This window comes from Lepidochelys kempii, chromosome 7, assembly GCF_965140285.1.
Source record: "Lepidochelys kempii isolate rLepKem1 chromosome 7, rLepKem1.hap1, whole genome shotgun sequence".
Classification (NCBI taxonomy): Eukaryota; Metazoa; Chordata; order Testudines; family Cheloniidae; genus Lepidochelys; species Lepidochelys kempii.
Window position 1 is genome coordinate 93,807,479 of NC_136386.1, and position 24,928 is coordinate 93,832,406.

Here is a 24,928-nt window from a genome sequence, read left to right on the forward strand (position 1 = left end):
AAGACCTCCAGTATCCACTTATCTGAAATAAGGTATTCCCTAGACAGGTAGGTAATGTGATAGTCGGTTTCCAAATGGGAGGTAGTGACACAATACTTGATCTGGTGGAGAGGACTGCTTGATGCCCTTGTCAAAAGTGCCTCTTAGAGGGCGGGACTGATTAGGTGGAGACCTCTGTTTCTGTGGTCTGGCCTTTCTCCTAAAGGGCTCCAGAGGCTTAGGGAAAGTATATCGATGGTACTGTGCTTATCTCAATCTTGGAGCAGTTCATGAAGCTGAATACAGCAGACACTAGAACCTGCATGTCACGCTGGTCGTTGAAAAGGAACTGAGGGGGGGCAGGCTTAAACCTCCCTTATACGTTCTCTGCCAGAGTGTGGGACACGGCTCTGTACAGGCCCAGACCCGCAGACACTACTTTGCAGTCTTCAGTTGAGAATGCACAGGGGCGACTGCACGCCCTGTGGTGGAGCATCCATCAGAACAAACACTTGAAGAAGAATGAGAAACTTCTTACCGGGTAATTTTCTGTTAGCAGTTTCTCCCCTCATTCATCAATTCTTTCTACCTGTGGAATTCATAGATAGTCCAATATTTCTGGAGGCTCCAGGTGTACGCCCCACCCTTCACCTCAGGCCTTTAGAAGTGTTCTTCCAAAGTTTAGAAACCCTCCAGCAACCGATTATTAGCATTAAGAAAACAACTTGATAGAATATATAAATAACCTAAAGATAGTTATGTGTCCAAGTCTCCCTTTAGACAAAATTTTCAGTATTTACAAATTGTATTCTGATCATTTACCAGACTACCAGGATGGGCTGGATGAGAAGAGAAGCTGCTAATAGAAAGATAATGATCAGATAAAAAATTTCTCATTTGGCTGCAGAGCTTCACTCCTCAATCAATGGCAAATGGTGAGCAGTGATTCACAGAAGAAGGGAGGGGAAGGATGAGCAGAGTTTTAATTATTATTAAAGTACAATAAATAATAGGCAGAAATAGAAATTCACCCCCATACAAAGCAAGAGCTTTATAGTTTAAAGAATTATTTGGGAACCAACCCAGCAGAACTTTCCTACCAATGGATGCTTCTGCAGAGGAATGGAAACTTATTTTGCAAATTTTCCTCAGATGAGGCTCACACACTTTCTCCCACAATACCTCTACAGACCTGGTAAAGGCAGCCTTCACTACTTCTTTGTAAATAGTTTCCCAGATGCCTAGTGAGCCATCTCATGCAGGATTTTAACATCTTGCCTGCTGCAACTTCGAGGTTCTAAGGCTTTTGCATTTTGGCTAGAATGAGACGACACACACACGCCATATGCTTGAGATATAACTTTAGAGAGCTAGGAATGCCCATTATGTCACAGCCTTCCCAAGGGGTGCCAAGGATTGAAACAAAATGATGGGAGGAAAACTATTTCCCTGTAATTGTGGAAAGAACATACCTAGAACAGTAAGGTTTCTGGAGTTATAAGAATAATAACAACACTAGTGTGGTTCTTGCATGGATAGAAGAACTAATTCAACACCCAGCATTGTGAAGGTAATGGCAACTAGACCAGATCAGGTATGTCTAATCTGTCATTCTGATTAATCCTGACACATGTTGATATGCAGGGGGGAGCCTGATGCACCTGCATAAAGAACACAACTAGATCTGGTAGCCAATTTCCTATGGTGCTTGGTTGTCAGACTCCAGTAAACCATCCTGGAAAAACTCTAGTTTAGGTGAAATTACCAGAACTTTGTGGTAACTATTTGTGTTATGGTAGCATCTAGAGGCCAGGACTCCTTTGCATTGGGCATTGTATAAATAAAGACACAGTCCCTACCCCAGAGAGCTTTCTGTTTCACACCAAATATATAATTTGATCAGATCAAAGAACAAAATCTCCTGGTTGAATTCTGTCTGGATACCAAAAAGTATTAGTGAGATTAATGGCCCTAAGAACATGAAAGGATGCCTGCCTTCTCCCTCAGGATGCCTAGCACCCATGTCAGAAGCTCAGGAGAGACCTAGTACCACTCAGGACGTTACTGCATGGAAAATGAGGATGAGAGTCTACAGTGCCCCAGCTTGCCATGCAGTAACATCCTGTGTGGACAGTGCTACAGCACAGTGTTCCAGGGTGCCTGATGTACTACTGTTTCAAAGATCAGGATGTAAAAGCATATTATGGAACTTTTAGTATTCTGTAGCAGTATCCACACAGGACATTACTGTGCGGCTAGCTAAGCTAGTGCGCTGTAGATTCACACCTGGGCTTGCTACAGAGTAACATCCCATGTAGTCACGCCCAAGTCCTTTTGAACATGGGAAGAGATTTTTCACCTGTCTCCCTATAATCCCAAGGTGGTGTGGCTGTGTGGGGAATGGAGCCCTTATGTGCCTCTGTTCTGGGCAGGGACTGCCTGAAGTGCTCCTTATACTTCAGTGACACCAGTCTATGGAGAGAGGGAAAAAGGGCAGAGAGACAGAGAAACCCTTGCTACCCACCAGACTCTGAGCTCCTTTCCCTGGCAGAGCAATGATCCTTGACCTGAAAGCCAGACAAGCACAATTCCATTTTATGTAACAGCCTGTGGTAGGACTCTACAGGAGTAATAGGTTTCTCTGAATAACCAGACATGCTGCAGAGTGGGGGAGAGTCCATGAGCCTGAAAATCCCCACCTAACAGGCAAAGGAGAAAGGTTTAATAATTATTATTTCCTATTCTTGTCCTTGCAACCTGTTTCCCTTCATTTCTGCCACTCCCTTTCTTTCTTCAAATTACACATGATCCAGCTCATCTGCATTTGGCATCAGGGCTGCTGTTCTACATACGTCTCCTAAATCCTCATTCAGCAGTGTTGGTTTCCTTTTTTCTCCTCTCCTTCCATTCCCCCACCCTCGGGACATCAGCCTCCCTGTTGATCACCCCATTGGTCTCACTGACTTTTACGGATCTCCTTGTTTGATTTGCGCCCCCACTCCATGTAGGGGTGATTCCTTGTCTTTAGCCAACAAGTTGCCTACAAACAAACAATTCCATGATCTTCACATAACACTTACTTTCACTTACCCCTGATCTTCCCTTAGCTGTTATTATTGTAGTGTAATGTCCAGTCTTAGTACATAAGCTCCTTTGGACAGACACTGTCTCTTTTTGGTTTTGTAAAATACTAAGCACACATTACTAGCTATATAAACAACAACAATCAATGTAGATATTTTCATAATTTCTTTTAGCAAGAAGAGTATGCAACCCATAGTCCACATTTCCTTCCTGCTCCATTCTCACTACCCACTTTTTTTTTTACATCCTGTCCTCTACCTTCTTTTCTTAAAAGAATGACTATACAAATATTTTGCAATGGTATTAAATAAAAAAATTAAAAATCCCCTAATAACCACTACAAACCTCGTCACTTAGCATTCCAAGTTCAAGGCATGTTTCTTTGCCATACCTTCACTAATAAACACAGAGTACAGCATACACAAGTAAAAAACATATAAAAAATAAAAGAAAATCCACACACAAAACTTTTTTCCTTAAGAGAGGAAGGCAGAAAGGGAGAATGACAGAACCATGTTCAACACATGCTGGTCACTTAATGTACTGCTGGAAGTTGCTCAGATACCATTGTGACAGAAATGGTACGAGAATCTAAGTAGAGTCGAGTAGAGTGGAAAAAACATGGTCCTTAAGGAACAAAGTTGTTATTTTTTTGGTGGGGGTGTACGAGGTCATGATAAGACAATGAGAGCACCACAATCAGGAAGAGAAATGGGACCTGATTGCAGAAAGCTGCTGCTGCTAGGTGCAGCTCTTCTTGATAGCTTTTCTCCTAGAGCTGTGGAGAGGATGTGGGGGAACTGGGCTTGCAATGTGAGGACTGGGACCTGACTGTTCAGAACTATTACTGGCAGGGAGAGATAGCAGCTCAGGAGTTGCTAAGAGGAAAGCACTTTCAGTGTGCTCTTTAGAAACAGCGACCTGCCCAGTCCGCTCCTTGCACCCCACAGTAACCATGAAAGCTTAGTTATCCTCCTGGTTCTTCCAAAGCTGGTTCCTTATAAGTTAGATTTATTTCTTGTGTCTGAGTGTTCCAATACTACATTGCCCTATCCTTGTTAATCTTATACATTGTCCTGATACGACACAGAGGGAGTAAGCTGTTGTTGAAATAACTGGCTTCCATTAGCAAGCATGTGATTGGCAGGATGATAAAGTCTTTTCCATCACAGGTCAGCTACTTTTTAAAAAGAGGGCAATCCTGCTGATCCATCTTTTAGCTACAGTCTCTCACTGAGTCCCAATTCTCCTGCCTTTTAGCTTTGATATGGTTCAAGCTTTCCCCCTTGTATCAGCCCCTACCTGTCATCAACTCCTCTGTACTGAACAGCAAATATCAGGAGTTTGACCTCAGGGCACAGTCCGGGTGGGCAGGTAAAACCTGACCAGTGGACCTACTTCCTTATCTTTCATATCCCACAATTCATGAAGAAGTATCAAATTCAAACTAAAAAACAGAAGCATGACCTTTTATAAGAAGTTTCTGAAAAAGGCTATGTTGCCTTTCTAAGTTTTCTTGAAAAGAACTGTCATCTATCCTATTAAGAGAGAAATGGATGACAAAAAAGGAAGAGAGGGAAAACAGTGTTAAATCCTTACTAAAAGGTAACTGTTGCTCTTTATGAATACCTGAATCCCTATGAGTTTCTCATGAGACACACAAGAAATATAAAAGAAAAAATAAACAAAATATGCTATATAACTATTCTACAGCTAGAGGCTCAATAACAAGCTAATTGCCTAAATTTCTGAAGTTTATAAAATATCTGAAATTTTGTAGATTCCCAGTATGTGCAAAAGACACTCTGTGAAGTATTATACAGCATAAAAAGAATTCTAGACACATACTGCTAATCCAAGCACAATTTAAATAATCATATATAAGCAGTACCATAAGTATTTATCTAGCATATTCAACAACTGGTAGTTAAACATACAAAAATATTATTTATTTCCTATAGTAAATGCACACATACTCGTCCCATGCTCCTGCACAGCTGAAAATTACTTTTTTCCTAAAAGAAATGTAGTCTCTTCAAAGATTTATAGGATTTCTGATAATGAAAGTTGCAAAGAAGTTGTCCCATAATGAAATCAATCTTTAAACTTCTCTTCCCTTCAACTAAACTACTTACTGTAGTACAAAGTGGAAGACATTTAATGGCCTACAACACTAGTAATAAGGGAGGATATAAAAATCCAAAAGGATGAAGTCTACTTGTCAGCCCAGGACCTCTGATGTAGAATTCCAAAAGGAGAACTATATTTCCACACATCGAATTGCAGTTTCTGAAATTCTTCTTCCACTTCTCTTATCTACAGACATCACATTTCCATTGTATAGCTTTAACACCAGGCTATGGGCCTGATCTTCTGCTCACTTATTCCAGATTTACACCACTGTAACTTCATTGATTGCAAAGGTATCATTAAACCTGTGTAAGTGATCTTAGAATCTGACCCTATACCTTTTAACTTTATCACTGAAAAAGCTGCTCCCCCTCCTCCCTGTTTTTTGCTCATTAGCATGAGAGAGGGGAAGACTATCTGCAAAATGATTTTACAACAGGATTTTCATTTTTTGAGAAGATTTGGATTGCCGTGAGAAAGCTATGCAGAAGCGAAAACACTGTGAATACACAGATAATCTGGCATGGAACCCTTCTTAGATTACCCCTTTTTTCTAGATGACTTTTGTCAAGTGGCAACACTGCTGAATAATGTTGTCAAAGGGCTTGGAGTGCTTAAGTCAATCCCATCTTTATTTGATTAACTATTCATTCCACAGTTCAGGTAACACTTTTACTATATTTGTGAAACAAAAGAAAACAAAAGTTATGATAAATCCTTTTTTTAAAAAAAGATAATATCAGGTTAAAAAAAACTGAGGAAGATGAATTGTTAGTGATGGACACAGCATAAGAATCTAACGAGAAAAGGAAATAGAAGTAATGGGATGAAACAAAGATAAGTAAGATTCAGTCTGGAAAATTTTCCTTATGGTGAGATCTGTGGAACAGTCTTCCCAACGGAGGAGTTTGGAGCCCATCACTGAAGACATTTAAAATTAAAATGGACATAGCATTAGAAATCAATCAGTCATCACTAGCGTGGAATATGGCAGCAGTTTAACAGGGTAAAACAATTCTACATAACCGTTTAGGACAGGCAGTAGGGAACAATACTATGTCAAACTGAAAATGCAGGATGTAATTCAGTAGGCAGAAGGTAATTGCCTGAAATGGAATCAGGCCAGCACACCAACATGTATACTCTTGCATAAAAAGTGACACGGTATCTAGACAAGTAGTGAGGACCTCAATTTAACATTTTATCCACAAGATGGCACCTCTGGTAGCACAGTGCCCCCTAACATCATGCTGGGGAAGTTTAATACTAACTCATAGGGAAGAGCCCACTAATACCACCTAAAATAACTGCTGTTTTTCAACAGTGGTTACACTAAGAAATCTAAAAATATGAAAGATCATTGAATTGTAACAACTTCGGCACTAATCAAAAGGGGGAAATCAACAGGATAAAAAACCAACTAATGTCTTACTTGTCTGAGGTCGATGAAAGCTAACTGCAGGGTGTCCCCATGGAATCCTGGCACAGGCTCAGAACTAGCGAACACTGTAAGCAAAGTTTAGAAATATTAAGGAGACAGAATTAAAAAAAAAAAAAACTAGCAGCAACTTCTATTCATTAAAAATGTGGGATACTACAATGGAGTAGACATTAACTATTTTGATAGAAATCAAAGATTATAACTATTAATTCACATTCTCCATCATTTAAAACTCTTATAATCCTTAATTATGATACATTTATCCTACATAAAGTTTAAAACCAGTAATAATACTCCAATCACGTGAGCAGCACACTTTATACTTTTGTCCTGAGGTGACTGATTACAAAAGCATTTTGAAACGATACCGATTCCACGGCCGTCAACGTATTTTTAAACATCTGCTTTTGTCACAGCATCTGCTCAATAAAAATCTCACCTCTAGTCAAACAGCAATAAAAGGCAGACACTTAGGTGGGAGTTAGCTTAATGTGCAGACAACAGGTGGAAAGTTCTAAGCACCATAATCAGAACAGAGGTGGAATGTCTGCTCATGCCTTTTAACAAGTTTTTTGATAATGGAATTTTGCTCTTTAAAAAGCCCAAAGTAGGTTGTCAGAATTGGAAGGCTGAAGTATGTTCAAAAGCAAAAAAAAAAAAAAGGGGGGGGGGACGGGGACATATATTAAAAAACTAGCTGCATTATTTCAGTAAGATGTATTACCATTGATATTTGCTGTTAAAGTGTTTTAAAAATCAGATTTATTTTTAACTTATTTTTATGGCAGTTTAAAATAAAGTTAGTGAATTAGGAAAGAAAGCAGGAAAAGGGCACAGCTTATTGAAGATTTTGTCTTTGTAAAATAAAAGTTACAAGGAACTTGAAAATTAATTTAAAAAATTCCACAATAAGATGCAACATAAATGAACCCACAATTAGGAAAAAGGCAGAGAGGATGATCTAATCTAATTAAAATTGTCCAGTGGAAGGTGATGAATCCTTCAGGAAGGAGAAAGCAACAGTCACTACCAGCAGTGCATCAAGGTGCTAGCCAGACCCACTTCTGCTTCTCCCTTTGCACCCCCTTGTGGAGCTTTTTGGGCACAATGCCCCAGCAGTTCCTTCCCTTGCTCTCAGGAGCACTACATGGGTTGAAGCCCTCCAAAGAATTTCCAGCAGGAATGGCCATTTTAAGGTGGCTCCTAGATGCAGCAGCTGCACCCACTGCCAGCCACCAGGGGCAAGTTGATCCCTCTTTGTCCTTTTATGGAGCTAGGACTTTGGGGGCACATGACCCCAGCAGCGCACCTCACCCCCCCTCCCCCAACAACACTGGAGGAGGGGGAAAAGCCCAGGTGCCCCAATGAATCATCAGTTCCAGACACTCTGTACTCTTTGTGGGGTGGTGAGATTGACTTTCGGATGCAGGAGGTATGGGAAAGGGGAATAACTGAATGCTTAGACCCTGGTGGCATTATACCAAACCTAGACCACAGGGACATCAGAGCACACACTTCATATACGATCAACAGAATTTCTACCATCTTGCACCTGACAGCTGCAGGGACCCAACCTAGTCCCTCTGGACAGCAACAGAGCAGGAAAACCATTGGTGCATGGTGTCCTTCCAGTCCCAGTTAGGATAAGTGCCCAAAGAGGAGGGGACCCATCAGCTACAGGAGTTGTGGGGATGACTTATTTAAAAAAAAGGAACTAATGATACTAAGTAGATTGGAAGTTGGGAATAGTCTATTGTATACGGGGGTGAAAACCAACCAAGCAAATAACAGGCAGGCAACAAACCGACACTTTCTGGGAGCAGGAATGTTAAGGGAGAGCACAGGCTATGGGTTTGGCACATTTTTCAAAGCTTAAATGACTCAGAGCCAAAAAGTTGTGCACATTGTAAGGCTATTGGACCACAAGATCCTATTACTCTTCCTTCATCCTTCTTCTATTTCTTGTTACATTCACTTGCTGCATCATGTCTTTATTTAAGCTCTTTGGGGCAAGGACTGCCTCAACGCTGTCTATGTACATTTTTCTGCATGTACCTTAACATTGCCATTTCCTGACATCTAAGTGCCTTTTTATCGTAACATTCTTGTAATTCAGTTTTTACATATGGAAATTCATACGTTTTAAAAATAGAAAAATGAAGAATTTATTTCACCATATTCAGCTATTTGCTAGATGTCAGTGGAATGCTCTGTACTGCTCAATATGACCAGTCATCAGAGGCAAAAGCCCTTGCCTCATTCCATACACACCTTTCTACCCTGTATGGAAAAAGACAGGACTCTAGAAGAGTCCTGTCTCCAGACATTTACACCCACACTTATTGTATAGCAGAAGACAGCAGAAGTCTTCCCCACACACCTTCCCAGCACTGTCTCTGAACTTTCCTAGGTATTTATACATGCACTGAATCCATAGAATGATGGCAGGCAAATAAAAGGTCACATTACAAATCCAGTGTGTATGCACAAAGTATATTTTAGAAAGCCATATAACTTTGACATTCACACCCAATTTCTATCACGTTACCAAAGGCACATTTACAACCTGGAGATTATCTTCCCACCAAATCTCAACCTTTTGCTATGTACCACAGCTGTACTAGAGATGGTTAAACAAAGAAGCATATTGCTAATAATAATAAATCATATATGGGCATGCTTTTTAAAATCTGTTAGCTTTGTGCAAGTCTATTCTTCTCACTCTAGGGTAGGTTCTTACATTCATAAAAATTGGTCTTTGCTGTCTTAAATAGTAGGTAGGGCTCATATGGAACACTAGGTTGTTGTTATTTAACTATTAGTGGTGCATACAGCAACAACTCTATTTAAGGCTGTAGAAGTGTTTCAATTCTAATGGGTCACTTTCTGTTTTTTACCTTCCTGGCTGACATTTAGCAGGTTTGTTCTAAGAATGGGAGTGATTTTTTAAAAAGGACATTTGAATACAAATGGTTTAGCTGTTTTCAAGAATGAAGAGAATGATTATAATATATTTGCCTTGTTATACAACAAATCTGCAACTTTTTTAATACAGCATTTTTCATCTGCAGATGTCAAAGCATTTTATAAAAGAAGGTAGGTACCACTGTCTTAATTTTACAGAAGGGAAACTGAAGCGTACAGTATGTCAGGGGCAGAACTGAAAACAGAACCTATGTCTCCTGACTCCCGAGTCCAGTGCCCTATCCACCATACCACACTGACTCCCTGGAAGGGTAAAATGTAGGTTTGCAAAGAGGTTAGCTAGAAAATGTTGAAAGTCAAATGAAAGCTGACCTACAGAAAGAAGACACTGGTTCAACTAATGGAAAGAAAAAATAATAAATGGCCCCAATCAACCAAACAGCTTTTTGCATATAATTAACTTCAGCATGGAGCAGTCCCATTGAGTTCAATGAGATCAGTCCCATGCATAAAGTTAAGCATGTGTGAAAGTGTTTGCAGCAGTATATACCATACCAATAAAGTGTTTTGTACAAATGGGCAAAATAGAGACTAAAGAATATCCTAATGGGCAACTGTCAACTATAAATGTAGAGTAAGACTATTAGAGCCATAGTTTATTTGCATAATAGTAGTGCTCTGGCCCCAGTCAAGGATCAAGGCCCTTCTTGAGGGCATCTAAAAGTGATTGCCAAAGCATTTGAAAAAAATTTAAATAACATTTTTAGACAATAAAGCAATATCAGAATTTATTAATTTGGACAAATATATTAATTTACAATAAAAATTAGTTTAATTTTCACTAACCAAAGTTTTCATTAAAAAAAAATCTGCATTTTAGACCAGATCCAAGACCAACAGAAATGTGTGGTAAGTCATATACCACTGTTCATTAACTGTTGGTTAGTGCTGATTGGTTAACAGTGACCAACGTATTTAAATCTGATTTCTGAGTTGCTTGTGTTTCCTGTATTAGGAAACATACTATATCAGTGATATAGCTAACATTCTACGCAGAGGGTGGGGAAAGATTCATTGTAGAAGTATTTTTGTAAAAAAATAAAGTTTGAAGCATTGGTGGGAGGAGAGCTGCCAAAAATTAAATTTTAAAGAGAAAGTATTAGCTTCTTTTGTTAAACAAACCATATCAAGAAAATATTGCCTGCACACCTACTAGCATAAGAAAATCTCCTCATATTTTCCTGGACTGTGAAACCACACTTCTTCACTACTTCCAACTCTAAATGACAACATATCCTACTATTATCTTCTGTAGGCATTCCATGACTGCCATTATTTCCAAGGACAGGGACTGTAATTCTGTCAAGCCCAGTTGTCAAATACAGTGCCAAGCTCATGGGAATTACATTTGATGTGTTCCTGAAGCCCAGTAGTTTCTTACATCAGGGATTTCTTCAGCAACTTGCCATAGAGAACATCTAAGGAAGAGAATTAAATGAGCTGTAGCCTAAAGATATCCGCTCTTTCGGGGCAGTCCGTAAATTACATAATGCAATGGGGGAATTGGGCAGGAGGAAAGGTCCTCAATTTTTTGTGTTTGTTTCAGTGTTACAAGGTGCGGATGGGTCTTGAAAATCACTCAAAAATGTGTTATGTAATTTATGGACAGTTTTTTTTATTATGAGTTGTGTGTGGGGTGGGGCCCCCAAAATATTCCTGTTTAGGGCTCCCAATGGGCTAGCATCTCCTCTGATTATAGATATAATATAATTTTGAAGCCAGAAGGGACCCTAGTTATGGCAAAGGTCAGACAAGTAGATTTTTGTCTGGGTTACCACATTTCCATGACCATTTTATAACGCTAATTAGGTATTTTGAACTGCAGAATGTTTTAAGTGGACCAAAAGTAACATCTAGAGTTAAGGTTGTCAGTGTATCCATTCTAAAGGGTTCTGCCTAGATACTGATAAAATGTTGCCATACTTTTATCTTTCAGGAAAAAAATCCTCCATATTTGTTCTCAGCCTGAGAGTGATTTTTTTTTAATTTGACCAAAAATGATTGAGACATTTTGTATAAGATAGATAGAGAGAAAATTGCAAGATTTGCCATTAAAAAATCCTCAGGGGTTTGGGAGAGAAACTTGAAATCTGGCAGGGAATTAAGTTGCATATATGCATTATTGTGGCCTGGTAAAAATCTTTGGTTTGGCCAAGTCATAAGAAAATGTACAGTATTTAGTTCATGCACCCTCTTTTTGTTCACAGGTCTCCCAGCACACTAATGGCACTGTTTAACACAAATATGCATTCACTACACAACCCTGCATCATTCAACATCCAGCCCATGCACTTAATGAAGCTTGGGAGCAAAGCAGAAATAATTTGCAATTATGTAATTAAAATATGGATAGTAAAATGTATGCAAAAGGGGGCCAAGTTTTAAGACTGTGCAGACAGCTTCAACTCTGGTATTTTCTGGTGTGAACGTTTTGTTCTTTTAACTAACTTTTGCATATAAAATAAGGATGTACATTTAGATAATAAACCCTAGGGAGTTGCAAACCCTTTAGATTTTATAGGCCAAGTTCAGTGTACAATCCGGGATTCTTTGAATTCCTTCATTCCTCCCAACAAATTCTCTCTGTGCCACCGTCCCATCCCCTTCTATTTCAGGGACTCCCTGCAACACTCCCCCTGTTCCCCTACCTCATGCCTGGGCTCTATGTCTCCCATTCCTCTTCCCGACACCATCCCCTATTCTCCCCCACACATATGTGAGAAGAGCTGTGCGCGCCCCCCTTCGCCCTTCTCTTTCTGCTCATACCAGGGTCCCCCATTCTCCCTGCTGTCAGGAGGTCTGCGTGCCTCCATGCCAGGAGACTCTGGGTGCATCCCATTTCCCTCTTCCCCATGCTCCCCCCCTTTCCCTCCATACTAGGGCTCCTGACTCTCCCCCTGCCAGGAATTCTGTGTACTCCCCTTTTCTCCCATACTTCTTATTGCCTCCTTCCCTCCTTTTGCCCCCATACCCCTCTTCTCCTTAATCCCCCATTCCATCTCTTACCAGGGTCCCCCATTCTCTCCTCATGCCAGGGGCTGTGTGTATTTCCCAATTCCCCCCATCCCACATGCCAGGTTTCCCCATCCCCCCTCTCCGATTGGGAGAATGGGCAGAGATGAAATAGGGGTATTGTTATGCTGGAAAGTATTAATTGGTGTCATTAACCAGTTCTTTGATCTACAGACAATTGCAGAGGTGCTGAAGCTGTGGCCGTGCTAAACAAATGGCAACAGATCTTTGTGTCCCCAATTTCTCCCCTCTGGTTTTCCAGTTTTCCCCCAAATCAATAGTGTTCTGCTCATTGATGCCTGGAATGTTTCCTGAAATTTTAGAATTGATTGGACGTGGCGTTCAAATATTATCATGTTACATCCAAACACAGAAATGCCATCAAGTTAAGCTGTAAGGCCTCACAAACTCTGCCAATAAGTACACAATTATTTTAATTTATATCTTAAGACAAAGAACATCTCTGCTATGCTGAAATTTAGGTTATCTGTAACAGTAAACAGTGATAATACTGAGCCTCTCTGTAATTCTATATTTAACAAAATGCCAGGGTCTACTATTTATTTTATGACAAAAAATCCTTACCTATTAACGATCCCTAAGCATATGCAACCATCACTTCATGTCTGTCACTTGCTCAGTGTACAGGCCTGGAAATTCAACATTTACTTTCAGAGCATAAATGAATGGTTTGCACCTAAGTGACAGAAACTTAAATTTCGGTACATGCTTAAGGTCATAAGTTAACTGAGCACAGCTGTTTCTTCACCTTCATGGCATTGCTTCTTGGATTCTAACTCAAGACAGCAAAGCTGTAAATTAATTTTTAACCCCAGAACATGAAGATTTAAGGCCAAATCATGACCCAAAAATCATTTCAGCATCACAGAGCCTTTAGCAGCTTTGCAGCACTGTTGGATTTCCCAGCTGCTCAACATACCCTGAGGGGACCTTCCCTGAGGCTGTCAACTAGCACTTAAAAGTCACCACCCAACTCTGCCCACTGAACTGTCCCTCTCTTCCCACAAACTGCCATGAAGGATGACCTCAGGTGAGTTAGTGCCAACATGACTTCCCAGGAAAGGGGAGTTCAGCCAGCAGACTGAGTAGGCTATGGAGCAGGAGACTGTCTCCTGCAAAAAAACAATAGGGCTTTGGCTCCTCAACCTCTTATTTGTCTGTATGTGAGGCCACCTGCAAAAGGGTTAAATAAAGTGAAATAGGGTCCAAATTACCTCTTCCCCCTAAGGCTGCTGCAACCCTATCCAGGCACAATATGGCAAAAAAGGGGAAGATCTATGAGAGAGTGGTTGGACGGGAATGGCAGCAGGAGCTGATTTGCATTAATCCTCTTATCTCCCAAGAAGTTTCTGCAATTCTATGTCCTTTTATGGACTGGGTGCAAATCCCTTCCATCTCTCTTACACACGAGCCTAACTGCCGTAAGTGTCAGCCAGGCTGATGCACAGGTGGGTTATGAGGCCTGCTAAGCTTTGTGTGCCTCTTTGTGACATTTAATCCTTCATCAGGATGTCGCTCTTTATCTTTTACAAATAATGATATAGCAAAACTCTTTGGTAACTTTCTCACTATTAGTATTTCTAAATCAGTTACCATTTCATTAAAAAATGCTGATGTCAATATATCCAGAATGGCATGATGTTTTAAATTAAAACTTTATATCCCCTTAAACCACAGACCCTGAGTTCTACAATTATGCCAAGCATAAGCCCAAATTTAAGTATATATTTTGACAGACACTGTCCATGGCAAGTCAAATTTTCCCACAAACAGGTCTTTTGCTGCAGGTCTTATTCTATTTTAATAAATATATTTAAATGATTTCAAATACTGTGGATCTAAACATACTTTCAGGTATAGTTTTTATTTTCAAAAAGCAATTTTAGTTCCGGTCACCTTAGATAGGAAACATTTCTACTTATATTTAATATTATAAATTACCAAATAATCTTAGCAATGACAGTCGTTTTAGAACATTACATGCATATATATCCGATGATATATTATTAGTGGTAGGCACACATCTAATGTGTTTGTAAGTCAGAAAATCCAAAAGTTTGGATTCTTTCCTGAAGCTTTTTCTATGTACTTGTGGCTCTCCACCAGAACCAGTGCTCAGTCTCTCCTAGCAATCTCCCTTCCCCAAACAAACTCCTGCTACTCTTACCCACTGCATTGCAGGGAGAGACCCAAACAGCCTGCTACAGTTTGTGAGTTTTATCTTCAGGAGGTGACCCCACTTCCCCTCAGTGTACTCGTATTCTGGCGCAAGCAGGAGGATTTCTCTGTAGCTTTTCTGCAACAGGCTTCAGTGACCCCTCTTAAATGATAATCAGAAAAAAACCTGGGAAACCCTATACTTATCCCATTCATACTAGCTGCAGATTACCACAGATATAAAAGACTCCAAAATACTCTTCACATTGTATAATATATAGGGAATAAAACAACTACTTCAGTTCCAGTAAGAACACCTGCAAAACCTCCACCCATCCCGTGAATCAAATCCAAAACTTTTAAAATTTTGGGAAAAGTTGATTAAGTTCCCCAACCGCCCCCCAAATTTCTCCTGGAGACAGACCAGTCACAACATGTTTCTTTAACATTTCTCTTTCTTCTCACACCCTTGTCTCCTTGGAAATGGGAAGGCCTGGCAACATAATTTCCTCTTTTAGCATCAGAGGAACTTCATCTTGAAGCAGCCAGGTAATCTGCTCCTTCTGTTCTCTAGCATCAGGAGCAAGTAACCTCGCTGCTGAGCCCTGCTGATCTGCCTCTTTAAAATGTAAACCAGTATGGATCCTCAAAATGCAATGCAGGATTGTGAAATTTCAGAGCATGCCACAAGAGCTCTTCCTCCATTCCCACAAGAATCACTAGTCCTTGTACTTGTTTTATGACTAACAAAATTTCAGTCTTGAGGGAGGTTAATACAGAATCTTTTTCAAACACTAAATTCACTAACAATTTTTTTAAGGAAACAAATTTTACAGGAAATCAAATTTTTGCCACTGTTCTCTCCATCTCCCGTTTGTATAATATACTACTTGTAAACCTGAAAGAATAAAAAAAAGTATGATTAAAATCAGAACAAATGTCTAGATTAGAATGTTGCTAAGAATTAAAATAATTAAAATGGCTATTTATAAGCACTGAACTTTCTGCATTATACCTGAAAACTTTCGAATTCAGAATGCATCTGATATACCCTCCACTTCCCTGGGTCAATAAAACATCAAATCCATTTATCAAATACAGTAGGAAGCTACCTGCCATTTGTGAATTATTTGCACATCCCGAGTGCTAATGGAAATGTCACTGTCATAGCCATTAATCCAAAAATGTCAAAGAATAAAGCTGGATGACGGCGATGAGCAAGAACATAAATCACAGCCAGCACAGCAATGCTTGGAATGCATCTGTGACAGACCTTATGAATGAATCTCCAACAACAAAGCAAGCTCTAGGCAGACTATGGTGCCTACCCTCCTATTTTGCACATTTAAGATGGTATTTTTTGTAAGATACTTATTCAGCAAACATTACATAAATGCTTACTTAGCTGTAGCTAAACACTTCTAAGGAAATATATTTGATCAAATCGATTTGCAGAGAAATTGTTATACACTAAAAACATTGCAGAAAGAGTTAAAATTTTACCGACAGTTGTATATAAAAATAAATGCTACAAGGCACCTGGGGTTATCCATTTTAGTTAAGCATGAAAACAGTTTATAAAATTATTACTCCCCCAGTCCCTCACCTTGTCCCTCACACACACACAACTTTCAGAAACATTCACATTTTGGTCTGAAATTTTCCATGCTTAGTCTCTGCTATATGCTAAATTATTTTTTGGGGGGAAACTTTGAACATTATCCTTTTGGCTAATTTTAAGTTATGGGAAAATTAAAAATCAGACTTCTCACTGTAAAAACATTCTAACCTCACGTTTTTGAGCAGGACGATAGCAAAAAAGCTAGAACTTGTAGAGACACAGTCCTGATAAAAAACAAAATCCTTCAATTGGTTTAGGAAAATGTAAAAAAGAAAGTTATATGTGACTGAGAAGTCACTTAGAGCATTCTCACTAGAGAGATGCTAAGATTATAGCACAGCTTACTGGAACCCTGCCTTCTCTGTGATATCATGGCACACTTTCCCTGTATGGCCTGAGGAGGGAGGGGCTGCTGCTGGGAGAATATTCAGGAGGCAGACTATAAAAGTCTCTTTGAAACATATAATGAAATCTAAAAGAAAGGTCAATAAAACCATGGGCTTGGAAGATTATTACAGTTTATTTAATTTCATTTCTAGAAATATAGAAAATGTAAGTTAATTATCCTAGCTGAGTAAAAGTTGGAAAAGGAAAAGCATTCCCTCTCAACCTAATAGAGGGCAGAAAACCCACATTCAGGAGTAGATTGTTGGGTCTCAAGCAATGAACAGGTCATTATGTTGTGCAAGTAAAAGTAACATTACATCACTGTTTCAGCCAACCCCATGGCATTTGAGCAATGAGCAATATGGTAGTGGCTCTGGAGTTCCTACTAAATCTGTCTTTACATTCAGGTACAACTTTTTAGAAAGGAAGGGAGTAGGAAGTTAATGTAGTACACATAGTCAATTATGACTTTTACACATACACACAGAGTCTTATAGTCATAAACCACATAACAATCTGCCTGTAAACAGCATATCCTCAAAGATTCTGCCAGGAAATTAATAACTATCTCAGGAAGGGATGGAAAGGAAGAATTTTTTCAGAGAATTAAATAAAACTCTAACATATTTATACATAGCAAACATATGTATTAATTGTATAGGAATTATAGGTAGAGCTGTTAGCAATGCTTGTAGTTAAGGTTGCCCAACACTTTTCATTATTCATTATTGTGCCAGAATCACAATCTGGTCCCTGGTTTCAGAGCAGTCGCCATGTTAGTCTGTATCAGCAAAAACAACAAGGAGTCCTTGTGGCATCTTAGAGACTAACAAATTTATTTGGGTGTAAGCTTTCATGGGCTAGAACCCACTTCAACAGATGTATGGAGTGGAAAATACAGTAGCAGGTATATACCGTACATGAAAAGATAGGAGTTGCCTTAATAAGTGGGGGGGGGTCAGTGCTAATGAGACAATTCAATTAACAGCAGAATACCAAGGGATACCCTGGCTCCCCCTTGCTTGGGGGAGGGAAGGAGAAGAGGGGCAAATGGGAGTAATTTGTGCCAGCCCTATAGTTGGACCAGATTACCTCCTCTGCACCAGCACATCTGTGCAGGCTGGTGGGGTTTGGGGGTTGACAAAGGCTCTGCCCACCCTCTGTCCTTGCCCACCTATTCCCTGCCTGCCTGCCTTTGCAGGTTGGGGATTAGAAACCCAGTGGAAGCCGCCACCCCCTGCAGCCCTGGATACTTGTAAGTCAGTACAGGGAAGTGAAGGAGCACTAAGCAAAACATAGACCTAGAATGCCCTGGAATGCTAGAATGCCCTAGCAAGCTATCATGGAGGCACTGTCAGTGCTTTGGAGGCATGACCAGGCCTCTCAGCTTCTTAAATCCAACCATCCTGCCCTTAAACTACGTCTCAAACACATTTCTTTAAGAAGGCAAAGTAAACTGTTGTCTCAGCAACATGACAAATAAGACTGCAATCTTTAAGATCATGCATTACTCACTCAAGCAACTCCATGAACTTGTCTTCTTGTTGTCCACCCTTTAAACTTCAAACACCTTCCCCAAATATACTGGCATCTACTCCTGTTGTTCTTGTCTTAATTTGGGCCTGATCCTGTATACTCTTTTAAGGAAGTATGGGCTGGATGAATGCACTACAAGGTAGGTAGAAAGCTGGCTAGATTGTCGGGCTCAACGGGTAGTGATCAATGGCTCCATATCTAGTTGGCAGCCAGTATCAAGTGGAGTACCCCAAGGGTCGGTCCTGGGGCCAGTTTTGTTCAATATCTTCATAAATGATCGGAGGATGGTGTGGATTGCACTCTCAGCAAATTTGCGGATGATACTAAACTGGGAGGAGTGGTAGATACGCTGGAGGGGAGGGATAGGATACAGAAAGACCTAGACAAATTGGAGGATTGGGCCAAAAGAAATCTGATGAGGTTCAATAAGGATAAGTGCAGGGTCCTGCACTTAGGACGGAAGAACCCAATGCACAGCTACAGACTAGGGACCGAATGGCTAGGCAGCAGTTCTGCGGAAAAGGACCTAGGGGTGACAGTGGACGAGAAGCTGGATATGAGTCAGCAGTGTGCCCTTGTTGCCAAGAAGGCCAATGGCATTTTGGGATGTATAAGTAGGGGCATAGCGAGCAGATCGAGGGACGTGATCGTTCCCCTCTATTCGACATTGGTGAGGCCTCATCTGGAGTACTGTGTCCAGTTTTGGGCCCCACACTTCAAGAAGGATGTGGATAAATTGGAGAGAGTCCAGCGAAGGGAAACAAAAATGATTAGGGGACTGGAACACATGAGTTATGAGGAGAGGCTGAGGGAGCTGGGATTGTTTAGCCTGCAGAAGAGAAGAATGAGGGGGGATTTGATAGCTGCTTTCAACTACCTGAAAGGGGGTTCCAAAGAGGATGGCTCTAGACTGTTCTCAATGGTAGCAGATGACAGAACGAGGAGTAATGGTCTCAAGTTGCAGTGGGGGAGGTTTAGATTGGATATTAGGAAAAACGTTTTCACTAAGAGAGTGGTGAAACACTGGAATGCGTTACCTAGGGAGGTAGTAGAATCTCCTTCCTTAGAGGTTTTTAAGGTCAGGCTTGACAAAGCCCTGGCTGGGACGATTTAACTGGGAATTGGTCCTGCTTTGAGCAGGGGGTTGGACTAGATGACCTTCTGGGGTCCCTTCCAACCCTGATATTCTATGATTCTATGATTCTATGATTTTGTCATTGATTTAATGCAGTTACTTGCGTGGGTAAGAGTTATTCATGAGGAAGGATTTGCAGGAGAATCCTGACATTGGAGGCTCTTCGTAGAACAAATAATAACAGATTCCCTGACCAAAGTGCCACGTACATCTTTAATGCTACTTAAGTACATAAATAATAAATAATAATAATAATGAAAGAAGCAAGACTATTTTGACTTGGAGGTAGATTATGCAGAGACCTTAGTTAACTCGACACTTGAGAGAAAAAAGTGAAAGAACTGAAAAATGCCACAAAAGTGCCAGATAAGATACCCTGTGGTGGGCTTTAGGTGAACCCATACTTGAGGGATAGCCCTTAGCCTTTGTTACTACATTAAACGATCATAAGAGTTAATTTGTTGGTAGCATAATCTGTTTAATTTTTTCCCCTCTAACAAAAAAGTAAATTGTTATGCTTCATTTGTTACAGCCAGTTTTTGGGTAAGCAGGGGATGATTGAGATAATGAACAGCAGCACCCTGTGTGTTTTTAACAAATGCAAAATAATATGCAATAAAAGAAAAAACAACCTGTAAAGAGAAATAAAATGAAAAACGTACCCCAACACAGGACTGGGCATGACTTCCCGCTCTGGGCATTGCAATCTGCCATTCCAGGTTGAAGCATCACTCAGACTTGGCCCCCCAGCCCCTCCGTCATGACAGAGAGTGGACGGGCCAAACCTGAGTGGTGCTACAATCTTGTGTGCCAGGTTGCAAGGTGGTCAGGCCAATCCTGAGCAGCATTGTGACCCCAGGTGCTAGGGGTCCACCATTGCAACGCCCAGAAAGGGGAGCTGGGTCCAGCCCCATGGGACAGGAGCTACCACTGTGGGGTGAATGCAAGGCAGCCTTGCTCTGCACCTCTCCCCCCAAACAACATTCAAGGCCTTCCAGTCCCCAGGGTAGCACTCATCCTCCCCAGAGAGCCTCCCCACCCTCCCATCCCCTCAGGACCTCCCATGATAAAATGAAATAAACTTCCCCAAAAATCAAACAAATAATCATAAATTTTTTTTTTACAATCATGGGGCTCTAATAATGAACATAACAAAACAATTTCTAGTAAGGTCTTTCCTTTCAGGAATATGAAATATATCACAATACAGTTCTGTTTAATCTAACGTATTCTCTTGAATGGTTGGAACTTCCAGTCTACTATATGTAATGGTTCCTTGGGCAACACTTTCAGCCATAATAAATATCACTCTAGACATCATAAAATAGCCTTCAACTTCTGAATCATAAGAGCCATACATATTACATTTTATTATTGACAGGGTTGGTAGCACCGCCTGTTATTAATATACCTATTATAGACCTTGTTTTCCGTTTATAACTTTGCCAAACTTTTACTGTTTGGGCTAGAATTTTCCAAGTTGAAAAATACCTCAAGTTGATTTTTTTTTTAAAGTTTTAGCCAAAATGGTTCTGCCATTTTTGAGAACAAGGCTAGGGAAAATAGGCTTTGACATTTAAAAAAGTTGTGACCTTTCCTTTGTAAAGCTCTAGTAACCCCATGCTTTGGGGTAGGTATTTAAAATTTGGCATGGTGGCACATGCATTTTGATATGTGCATTTTGATATTCCTGTGAAAGTCTGCCCAAATTTAGCCAAGTAATAAGCCTTTGGAAAAAAAAAACCTCAGTTTGAATGTTCTCTGCAAAGACTTCTTAATAGATTAGCATCCAAAATGTCTAAAGATTCCTTCCTTGGTTGCTCCTAGTGTTGAGCAGACTGGCATGCAACATCCCTAGAAAGCAACTGGACATTGCTCTAACCCTGCAACTGCTGCTGTCAACTGCTCTGGGCTGGGGTGTAGGCTGACACTGAGAACTGAGAGCAGGGAAACTGTTTCTCCTGTGCTTCCTCCCCCAGGCACCCTGGAGGATGAAGCTGCCTGACTTGAACGCAGAAGAGACAAGAGCCAGATGGTGAGAGAGGAAAAAGACTAGACTGGAACACTGAGCCTAGTGAACACTGGAACTGAGAGCGGGAGGAGAGAAGGAGAAAGAAGGAGTGGGGGACTGGGACATGTTGAGGAAGGAGACAGAGGTGGGGAAGGTGGGCAGGTTGGAACTGATTAGGCAAGGAGACTGGGAGCCCATGAGAGAAACAGGATTGGGGGTAAAAACTTGGATGAGGATACAGGGACTGGAATGAGAAGCAGGAATGGAGACTGGCACTGGGTAGGCAAGGAAAAATGAACAGAAGAGCCCTGGGTGGGAAGAGACCCAGGTCTGGGACAAGGACAGATTGGTGAATATAGAGCAGAAGGGGTTGAGTTTGGGGAGAACAGGCAGAAGAGTATGTGCCCACTAGATCACATTCTCCTCCAGAATTTGGACTGGAATCCAAGTTTCCTGAGCCTCACCATTCTTCATCTGTCAGCAAAAATCTATGAAACCCACTGGCAAAGTGTGTTTTTTATCCTCCTCTAGAGCTGGTCCACAGAAAAAGACAACCTACTATTGCTATCAGTTACTCCATTAGCACACAAGACAGAGGGCTCAGCTGAGGAGATGAAGGTTCCAATCCTGCTGATGACCCATGTGGATGTTAACATGATGCTACATAGTTGAATTTGTTTTTTCAGTTTGCTTTTTTTACAAACTTCAGAAATTACACACAAAAACTACATTAAAAGAACATTATTAAGGTTGCAAAATCAAGCACTCAAAACTTAGGATATGCCAGAATTAAGGTTGTCTATGAAGCCTTAATTTAGTCCCCTTGTATGTATACATTATGGTACAGTCTTTAACTACATGATTTCCACAGGCTCCCTACCTCATTTAGCACACAGGATGCATCTATTCTGTTGTCTGTATGATATCTGCCTCACTGCAGAAATTGAAAGGTGTGTAGTGAATGAGGCAGGGGGACTGCAGGAAGAGAAAGGATGGTCTCACGGTTAAGGCAGTTGAATGCTGACCTGGAGAATTGGATTCCATCCCTGCCTCTGACATGGAGTTCCTATGTGATGCTGGGCAAGTCACTTAAATCAAACTTTTCACAGGTGGTAATTAATTGACTGTTTCTCATTTCCTAGGAGTCCAACTTGAGACACTGTGGTCTGATTTCCAGAACTGCTAAGTGCTCACAGCTGCATATGAAGTCAGTGTGAGACTTGCTTAAATATATAAAGTGCTGTATAAAGCTAAGTACTCTGAAAGATCAGGCCCATGGAGTCTCAAGGACACCTAAGCTGGCACCCAAGTTTGTCGGGACTTTTGACCTTAATCTTTCTATGCCTCAGCTCCCCATCTGTAAAATGGAAATAATATCCACTCATCACATAGGGATGTTGTGAAGATTAATAAATGTTTGTGAAGCACTCAGTTAAGTATAGCAACGAGTGCCATAGAAAGCGTATGAGGTAATTATTATTCTGTATTTACAGCAAGATTTCAATAATAAATAAGGTAAATAAGGCCTGGGGTCACACATTGAACAATGAGACAAAATATTTAACTCATTAATTGAGCACCATCCATCCTGTGCATTGAATGAGGCAGGGTCTGTGGAAAAAATAGTATGTGATCATATAATTAAAGACTGTATCATAATGCAGATGCACAAGGGGATTGAATTAAGGTTGCACAGGCAACCTCTATTCTGGCATTTCCTAAGTTTTCAGTGGCTGACTATGAAACCTTAATGTTCTTTTAACATAGTGTTTTGAGTGTAATTTTATGGTAGACTATACCTTTGTATTACATAGTGATTATTATGCTACTAGAAGACACAATAGAAGGACAATTCAATCTAAGCAATGCTTAGTTTCATTAGAAAACTTTCCAAGTGCCTTAATATTCAGGGTCTTTATTTAAAACCATCTAACTGTCAGCATTTTCGGGTCCTGAATATTTAATACCCTTTAAAAAATTAAGATGTCATAAATTAATATTTTCATTTAAATAATTTAATTTCATTTGGAAAATTATTCTCACAGTTATCTACATAATCAAAAATGGTACTTTCAAATATAGGTGAAATAAAAGCATAAGCAAAAGACAAAATTTTTGTATGCTATAGAAGAGGATCACTACCTGGTTTAGATAAAGAAATTTTTTTTAATGTCATGGCAGCTATAATGAAACATACAAATACTGTAACATTCAGAATTCTCTACTTACATTCACATTGTATGACATCTAAGTTAAACTGCTGAACAGCTCCCATGCTTATCTGTTTTAACTCACTGTCCAATAGCATCTGCATCAGGGATGTTGAAAGATGTTGGCAGGCTGACATGCAAGCTGTCTGGGCCACTTTTCCCTGACAAAAAGGGTAACAAGTTGTCAGATAGCAAGCAAATTGTATACCACCAGATAATAGCCTGTATTACTTTATTTTATATATACACACACAAATTCTTAACAATAACTACACTTAGAACAGACACTGAATGATTAATGAAAATTTATTTGATTCACTTTTATCAGTTTTGAATATAGTTAAATCTTTAGGAGTATTAAAACACAACCAAATACGTATTAAGCAAGAGTTGGTCATTTTTCTGGTCTCATAGACAAATCCAAATATTTTTCAAGACTATTGACTGGAAGAGTGTCATGAAAAAATATTCGTTGCTGAAATACGTTGTTAACCTTACGATGACATTTTTGAACACAATGAAAACTGGAAGGGAAATTGGCACATAGCATATGTGTAACACCATAAAACAGACAAATACCTTTATAGAATCAAAACATTTGCTTTTACCTGGGTATTTTACCATAATAGCTCATTATTATATAAATATTAAACTGTTGATTTCTAGCCTAAAAATCTGCTGCTTTCGAACTTCAAGCCTGTCCGTACTCTTTTAAAGTATTTGACAGGTCAAATAATGGTCCATGGAAATCAACTACTTACAAAATGAATAGTGGCCCTCTGCTGTACAAAACAGAAATAATTTTCTAATCACAATCCAGTTATTTACATTTTCATTACAATTTTTGCAGAATCCTTCAAAAGAAATTATTTCCTGTTACAAGAGACTAATAAAGCACAATTTAGCTATGAACATGCTAAACGATTTAATCAAATATGTTAATTTAAAACCAAATAATACGAAAGTTGCACTGCAGATGGATAACCAATTAAGAAGAAATTTCAAAACAATTATTCATTATGACTACCTCACTAGAGCTATCTTTTACCCATAATGTTGCAATCTTTTTAAAACACAGAAATCTTTGTGTTAAATTGTAATGTTATGCTTTACTGAACTTGTGGTTTAATGTACCTTTAAATAAACATGTTTTAATGTAACAATCTCAGTTAATGATATAATTTATTTTGTAACAGAGCTCAAGTATTAATATACTATA

At 39.8% G+C, this 24,928-nt stretch overlaps 1 protein-coding gene across 14 annotated transcripts in view; it reads right to left on the reverse strand.

Moving 5' to 3' along the window:
* EXOC6 (exocyst complex component 6) overlaps positions 1-24,928 on the reverse strand; it is a 178,918-nt gene that overhangs the window by 26,764 nt on the left and 127,226 nt on the right. For 11 of the 14 annotated variants that reach the window (XM_073353878.2, XM_073353873.2, XM_073353875.2 and 8 more), the window contains 2 exons: positions 23,729-23,870; positions 6,626-6,699 (listed from right to left, as the gene is read on the reverse strand). In XM_073353878.2, coding sequence (XP_073209979.1) covers positions 6,626-6,699; positions 23,729-23,870 — 216 coding nt within the window. Of the gene's footprint in view, positions 1-5,962; positions 6,115-6,625; positions 6,700-12,643; positions 15,708-23,728; positions 23,871-24,928 lie in introns of those variants that run through there. The other 3 variants (XM_073353882.2, XR_012160030.2, XM_078853834.1) reach the window with 3 other exon arrangements.